This window comes from Dipodomys spectabilis, unplaced genomic scaffold (assembly GCF_019054845.1).
Source record: "Dipodomys spectabilis isolate Male_0828 unplaced genomic scaffold, ASM1905484v1 ptg000003l, whole genome shotgun sequence".
Lineage (NCBI taxonomy): Eukaryota > Metazoa > Chordata > Mammalia > Rodentia > Heteromyidae > Dipodomys > Dipodomys spectabilis.
In genome coordinates this window covers 17,557,378-17,564,581 of record NW_024870680.1, presented here as the reverse complement: position 1 = coordinate 17,564,581, position 7,204 = coordinate 17,557,378, and the positions used below count along the sequence as shown (strand labels likewise).

Genomic DNA, 7,204 nt, shown 5'->3' with positions numbered 1-7,204 from the left:
AGGAGGAAGATGAAGAACTGGAGATTTCCTAAGCTATAGAAATAGAGATTAAGTTGTAAAGTTCGTTTTTCAGACATATGTCTTGTACATCTCATTGGCGTGGGGCACGGGGGGGGGGGGGGGAAGGGAGAGGGGGGGGACAGGGGAGATGGGAAGGGATGGGAAGGGGAAACAAAGGAGGAGGCAACAATGCTTGATAAGAAATGTAACCCCTCTGTACGGTATTTTCACAATTAAAAAAAAGAAATAGAGAGTAAAAGAAAAACAAAGGAGGGGTAACAATGCTCGACAATACTCATTACCTTACTCATATAACTGTAAACCCTCTGTACAGCATCTTTACAATAAAATAAAATTTTTTTAAAAAAAGAGAGCAAGAATCACTTTTTATACTCTCATCTGTCAAGGTTCTCTAACAGAAGTAGACGAGAAAGTTGTTCTAATGAATTCACTCCTGTGACTACTGTTACTAAAACTATTTAATGAATGTCATTCCTACAGCCCAATGTACTTTTTAAGAAAGCGGTTTTTAAAGTATTGTTAATTGCACAAAGGAATTTCCTTGTGGTATTTCATGCTTCCATTTACTGTATGTTAACCAGATCACCATTCTATTGCTCTGTCTTCCTTGTGTTCCTTACCATCTATTATTTCTGTTTTCAGTAAATTTATAATGTCAGCTTCATCCATAGATGTTAGTACATTTCAATATTATTTGCCCAGGTGTGTGTTTTTCAGTAATCATGTAAATATGCCTGAATTTACATATTTTATTTGTTGAACTTGGCAGAACGCCTAAGTACATACTTATTTCCATACACCATTTTGCTTGAAATTCAATATCATCTCCCCCTCAAAAAATAAAATTTCAGATGAGCTCCATTATAAAATGACTATGCCAGAAAATTGAGAACAAATATCCAACACAGAGTTGAATAGTTCATTGATAAATTTTAATTTTGGCACAGCTCATAAAAAAGTCACACTACAAGCTGTAAAGCTACCTGTTCGACCAAATGTCATTTTATGAAAAGAAAATGAGGATTAGAAAAATGCAAATCAGAAATACTCTTTTTGAGCCAAGAATGATCACTTGTATCTTAAAAACAAGATGAGAAACTTTCTAAAATCTGAATATAGGGAATCTTTTGTATGTATTTTAGGTAGTCAGTATTTTTTTCCAATTTAATTTAGCAATTAACACTGTTACCAAGTTTGGGATTCCCTACAGCCCAGTATTTTTAGGTTCTGTATTTTCTTTTTGGTGCTAAGGATCAAACTCAGGGCTTTGCATTTGTTAAGCATTCTACCCTTGAGTTTAACCTGCAAGCACTAATGTTTACTTTGAATTAAATTTCAACATATTTTTTCCCATGGACAGCATGTCCCCTGTTAACTGTGAACTGAACTGTGAAGCATCACATACTTCAGTATAATCTCATTTATCTTGTAATGAGGTGGCACAGGACTTCAGGGAAAGTGTGTAAATAGTTCCATTAATGACTTACATCAAACCCTCAGATAACAAGAATTATAATTTATTATCCACTCTATGCTTTCTAGTCCAGCAACTGGAGGCTATTCTTAAATAGCTCTTGTTTTATTTACCTTCATTTACTTATTAACAGCAAAGATCAACAATTGACTGACTACAATCTGCAACTACCACACTACCTCCCCCTAGCTGACTCCCAGGTGATAATAGCATTTTGGATCATGATCATCAAAAAAAAGTCATGTACACAAAAATCCACACAAAAATATTTTCACAGAAACTTCATTTTTTTCACAAAGTGTGGTTGAGTTGCCTTGTGAAATACCATCATTGATTAGTTTGTATTCAGTTTCTCAGTGTTCTGAGCTCTGTTTAGCTTCATAACCAATTGTCCAGACTCATGATCTACACCAAGTTGACTTGACATATAGCAAGAGAATATTTTCAGTGGTCATCTTTTCATTTTTTTCGTTTAATTCAGAAATGTGTTATTACTTGTGAGTTTCCCAGTTTCTCAAGATCTGTGAGGTAAACTTCCCCCTCTCCACCTGCATAATTCAAGTGTCATCATTAAGACAGTATTATCTCCTTTTTCCATAGATTTTTTTTCTGTTGCACTTAATAGGGAGCTTAGGACTTGAGAGTAAAGTTTGTTTTTCTCACAAGACATATTAATATAGTTTCATGTTTGTATCTATATTGAAAGCTTCCATGCAAAGAAACAAGAGTCTATTTCCCAGCAATTCTGTTATTTGATATTTCCTGAGAGACACAAGCATGTAATTCTACAATGAGAATTTTACATTAATATTCGTAACAGATCTTTGCATACCAGCACTTAAATGAAAACAACTCAAATTCCCCTGAAAAAGGTAATGAAGTATTAAGTATGTTGAGATTTGATGTGAAAATACTACTGGGAAATCATCATTCAAAATAAGATATTAAAAATTTCCAGAACCCAGGAACATCCCTTCAAGCCAATTCTAGTTAATTTTCTGACTTCTAAGCCATGTGATATTTATTTGTTTATTTATTTATTTTGTGTGTGTGTGTGTGTGTGTGTGTGTGTGTGTGTGTGTGTGTGTGTGTGTGTGTGTGTGCTGGTCCTGAGGTTTGAAATAAAAGCCTAGGCATGGTCCCTGAGCTGTTCATTTTCTAAAGGTTAGAGTTCTATCACTTGAGCTACAGCTCCACTTTCAGCTTTTCTTGAGTAATTAACTGGAGATAGGAGTCTTATGACAGTTCTTACGCTGGCTGGCTTTGAACAATGATCGTAGGATCTTAGCCTCTTGAGTACCTAGGGTTATAGGCATGAGCCACCTTCGAATGAACTGAATGAAAACTTCAAAGAGGGAGAGGAAAATTGGAGGAGAACAAAGGAAGTCCAAAAGAAATGTACTCATTACTTGACTTATGAACCTGCCACCCAATGTATAACACCTTCATAATAAAAATAAATTATATTTAAACAAAAAGAAAATTCCAATGAATATTTCAAAGAGAAGGATTATATTAATAAAAGATGCTAAAATACCAGTTAAAGTGATGTATGAGGGAAGAGGTGGCATTGTTGAAAAAGAAATGTACTTTTTTCTTTTCTTAAATTTTATGTTATTGTAAAGATGCTTTACAGAGGAGTTACAGTTATAATAGTAAGGTAATGAGTACACTTCTTTTCAAGCATTGTTAACCCTCTCCTTTGTTGAAATGAACTCTTTATCAAACATATAACCATAACCTCTCTGTACATGACCTCTACAATAAAAATAAAAATGTACTAAAATAAAGTAATATTATGGTTGGAATACATTTAGAATATTCTAGATGTATTCTAAGAATCAGGTTTGTGTCAGAATGAAATTTATGTCTCTGCACACATATGGTTTTAACATTATTCTTTTTGTAGGAGATGTTGGCTATTAGGAGAGAGTCAAGATACAATTACATTTGCAATTGCATTTTGGAAATGTCCATCTGAAGGTTTCTTAAGTATAAATTGTAAAATGAAAATATATTTTAAAGTGCTACAATATTTAAAGCAATAGATAACTCACACACTTCCTTGGATCAATGCATGAATCAAACTGTGCTCTTATTTCCTTTTAAATCATTGTTTTGACTTTTTTTTTCAAATACATAGAATACTCTTGACACAGACCACATAATGATCTCCAAAATTCTCTCTCTACAGATGAAGCTGTAAGGTGTTCCGACCACTGACATCACCTGAGTCAGAGGTACTGTCACTAAAACAGGAGTGTCTTTTACATGAGCAGGAAAACATAAGCTATCAAGAACTCACCATTTTTAACACATATGCAAAGTTCAACATTTATGGCACAAGCAGGTGCTTCATGATGCTGTGCTTTCAGCTACACTCTGAAGGGATATTTCACTGAAGCATTCTCCCTCATATTGTGGGTCCATTTCTTTAACCTTCATAGTTGAAAAGGACCTTCTCCAGAATTTTCTTCAGAGTAAGAGCTCTTGCATACTCTCTCTGTCTCTCTCTCTCTTTGCATCTCTCTCTCTCCTATCTCTCTCTCTCACATACACACACACTCACACAAATACACATGTGTGTGTTCTACCTCTTATTTTGTCTTTGTCCCCCTCCCATGGGAGTGAAATGAGTCTTGATTATAAACTTACCAGCATTTGAAAAATATGTAATAAAAATATGAGGAAATGAAGGATAAAATTTTATACTAGTTTGTAAAGAAGTGAGTTTGTTATCTCCGAAAGAAAGCCTATTGACAATGTAAATGGAAAGATTCTATACTGGAAACAATGACTATTTCTGTTACTAATTAATGAATAATTCAGTTTTTTATTTTATGAGATCTTAGAAATCTCCAAAAATGATCTTGTAGAAAACAAAATACCTTCTGAAACAGAGATATTTGGTCAAACTATAGAGATCTGTTTTTTTTTTATTTCATCATTACTGTCCTATCATTCGGTCATCTATATCCACATGACATGTTACTTGTCTTTGCCAGATATCCTGAAATACTATAAAAGGACCAGAATGCTTTGGATACGATAATTTTGATTTTAGAGCCAAGTAGATGCTTCAGGTAGTTGTATTTGAAATACAATCCTGGGTACCATTATAAAAAGTTGGGAATAGAACAGAAAGGTAAGAAAGCCAATAAAACTTTCATTAATGTGATGAAACATGATCTGATATTAAATTTGGGCCATGGTTACTAAACTTTGTAGATACATTAAGTACAATGAAAGCTATCTGGTTTTGAAACAGGCATTATATCTGGTTGAGGTAGTTCTCCTGTGTTCTTTCGGCTTTTTGTTCTCTTATCTCTTTGTGGTTTCATTATTTTTAATGAGACTATATGAATTTTTTCACACATTTACTGACACGATCTTTATAATGTGGTGAAATACATTGATTTTTGTGAGGCAATGTCTGCCGTTTAGATAAATGCTAGTTGGTTATGATAGATGGTCATGTTTCATAATTATTGAATTCAATAAACCTAAAATGTATTAATCATTTTAGAGCTAAGTATAGAAATTTTTATTTTCATATAATACTCTCATCTTGTTTTGATACCAATGTAGAACTAGAAATCAATCATGAGTTTGTTTCAGAAACAGATGAAGTAGGTATTCCATTAGCAGGCAGATTGCCATAACTGTGTGAAATTGAGATAGAACACTTAAATGATAATAGTACTAACAGACAAATAGCTGGTTGAAAGTTGAATTAGAAAATATCAGATCATGGGTCAACGCCTGAAGGAAAAAATACCATTCAAATCTTCCTTTAAAATGGAAAGACATGGAAAAAATTATATTAAGTGAAGTAAGCCAGGCCCAAAGAAACATAGGCCCCATGGTTTCCCTTATTTGCAATAACTAGTATATGTCGGAGACAAGCAGAAAAGGTCAGATAAGTTGATGTTAGGTGAGACGAACCCCAAGATAAGGATTCAGATGTTATTTCTTTCATGTGATTGTTTCAAACATTTTAATAAGATGATTTTTTTTGTTGCTTTGTATGTCCCTCCCCCACGGTATAACCCCTGCTTTCACTGTATTTGATGTTGGTATAATTTGTGGAGGGGAAGGGGAAAAACACATCGTTTAACTGGGGATACAAGTGGACCCATTGCAACAATGAGATGTACAACTCGCTATGTCGAAAAAACGAACTTTACAACTTTGGTGGGGGCGGGGAGGATTGGGTAGGGGCGGGTAGGGGGTATGGGAAGGGATAGGAAGGGGAAACAAAGGAGGAGGCAACAATGCTTGATAAGAAATGTACTCGTTATCTTGCCCATGTAAGCATTGTTGCCTGACACATTGAAGAATCTTGAGATTCAAATCACATTATATAAAGGAGAGACTAATAGTGAGTTAGTAGATGCTATTAGTGGCCAGAGTAACATCTAAGTGACCCTTTACCTGATGTCAATTATAAAAACTCTGAGAAACAAACTGGAGAATGGCCGGAGAAAAAGTTGACAAACTTCTCAATAAATCTGAGTTACTTTTTCTTTACAAATATTCTCAGAACTCCTTCTCGAATTTGTTTTGTCCTGACCCCATAAATGACTGGATTTAAACAGGGAGGAACCACCACATACAGATTAGCCAGAAGGATGTGGATATAGTGAGGAATATTTCTACCAAACCGGTGAGTCATGAAGGAGAAAAAATGCTGGTGTGTAAAAAGCTAAGATGACACAGACGTGGGAACCACAGGTGCTGAGTGCCTTGCGTCTGGCATCCCTGGAAGGAAGGCGGAAGACAGCTTGTAGGATCTGAACGTAAGAGAGCGCAATGAGAATCAAATCAAAGATCAGGGCAGCGATGGTAAACAAGCCGTAGATGATATTGATTCTTATGCTGGCACAGGCCAGGCGAGCAATTCCCATGTGTTCACAGTAAGTATGAGGGATTATATAGTGTCCGCAGAAAGGCAATCGCTTAAGAAGAGGGCAGAAGGGGATGACCAGGAGCACTGGTCTCCCCACCACCACAGAAGCCATGATGGCTACCACTCTGTTGGTGAGGATGGTGGTATACCTCAGCGGGTAACAGATGGCCACAAAGCGGTCAATTGCCATGGCCAAGAGTACAACAGATTCCATACCAGTGTAGGTGTGGATAAAGAACATTTGGATGAGACAGCCTTCAAAGCTTATCTCCCTAAGGTTGAGCCAGAAGATTCCCAGCATCTTGGGAATGGTAGAAGTAGAGAGGCCTAGGTCAATAAAAGAGAGGAGCGCAAGAAAGTAGAACATGGGCTGCTGAAGACTCGGCTCTGTCTTGATCACACACAGGATGGTGAAATTCCCCACAAGTGCTATCAGATAAACAATGAAGAAAGGAAAGGCAATCCAGATGTGGAAGGATTCCAGACCTGGGACACCCAGCAGAAGGAAGGCAGAGGGATGGGAGGCAGTGACATTGACAGAAGACATACTCAGAGGACTTCTTGGAAGATACTTTACTGTCTTCTTCAGTATTTCTGGGGAGACAGAAGACAAGATATGGTAGCTGATGAAAACTAGACCTAATAATATGCCACATAAGTTCTTAGGAGCATAATGACAGGAATTATTGGTTAAATAACTCTTTGAGACATTGAAATTATTGACCCTTCTGCTTAATATTTCATGAAGACTGTGGAAGTTAGAAACCATCTTTTCAGATGGGTATGCAATGTCATGATTC

At 36.0% G+C, this 7,204-nt stretch overlaps 1 protein-coding gene across 1 annotated transcript; it reads right to left on the bottom strand.

Annotated features, from left to right (window-relative positions):
- Nucleotides 1-6,011: 6,011 nt before the first annotated feature.
- LOC122115697 (olfactory receptor 52E4-like) lies at nt 6,012-6,951 on the bottom strand. Its single transcript, XM_042689119.1, is given in 2 exon segments — nt 6,012-6,182; nt 6,184-6,951. Coding segments are annotated over 2 exon segments (939 nt in total).
- Between the last annotated feature and the right edge of the window lie 253 nt (nt 6,952-7,204).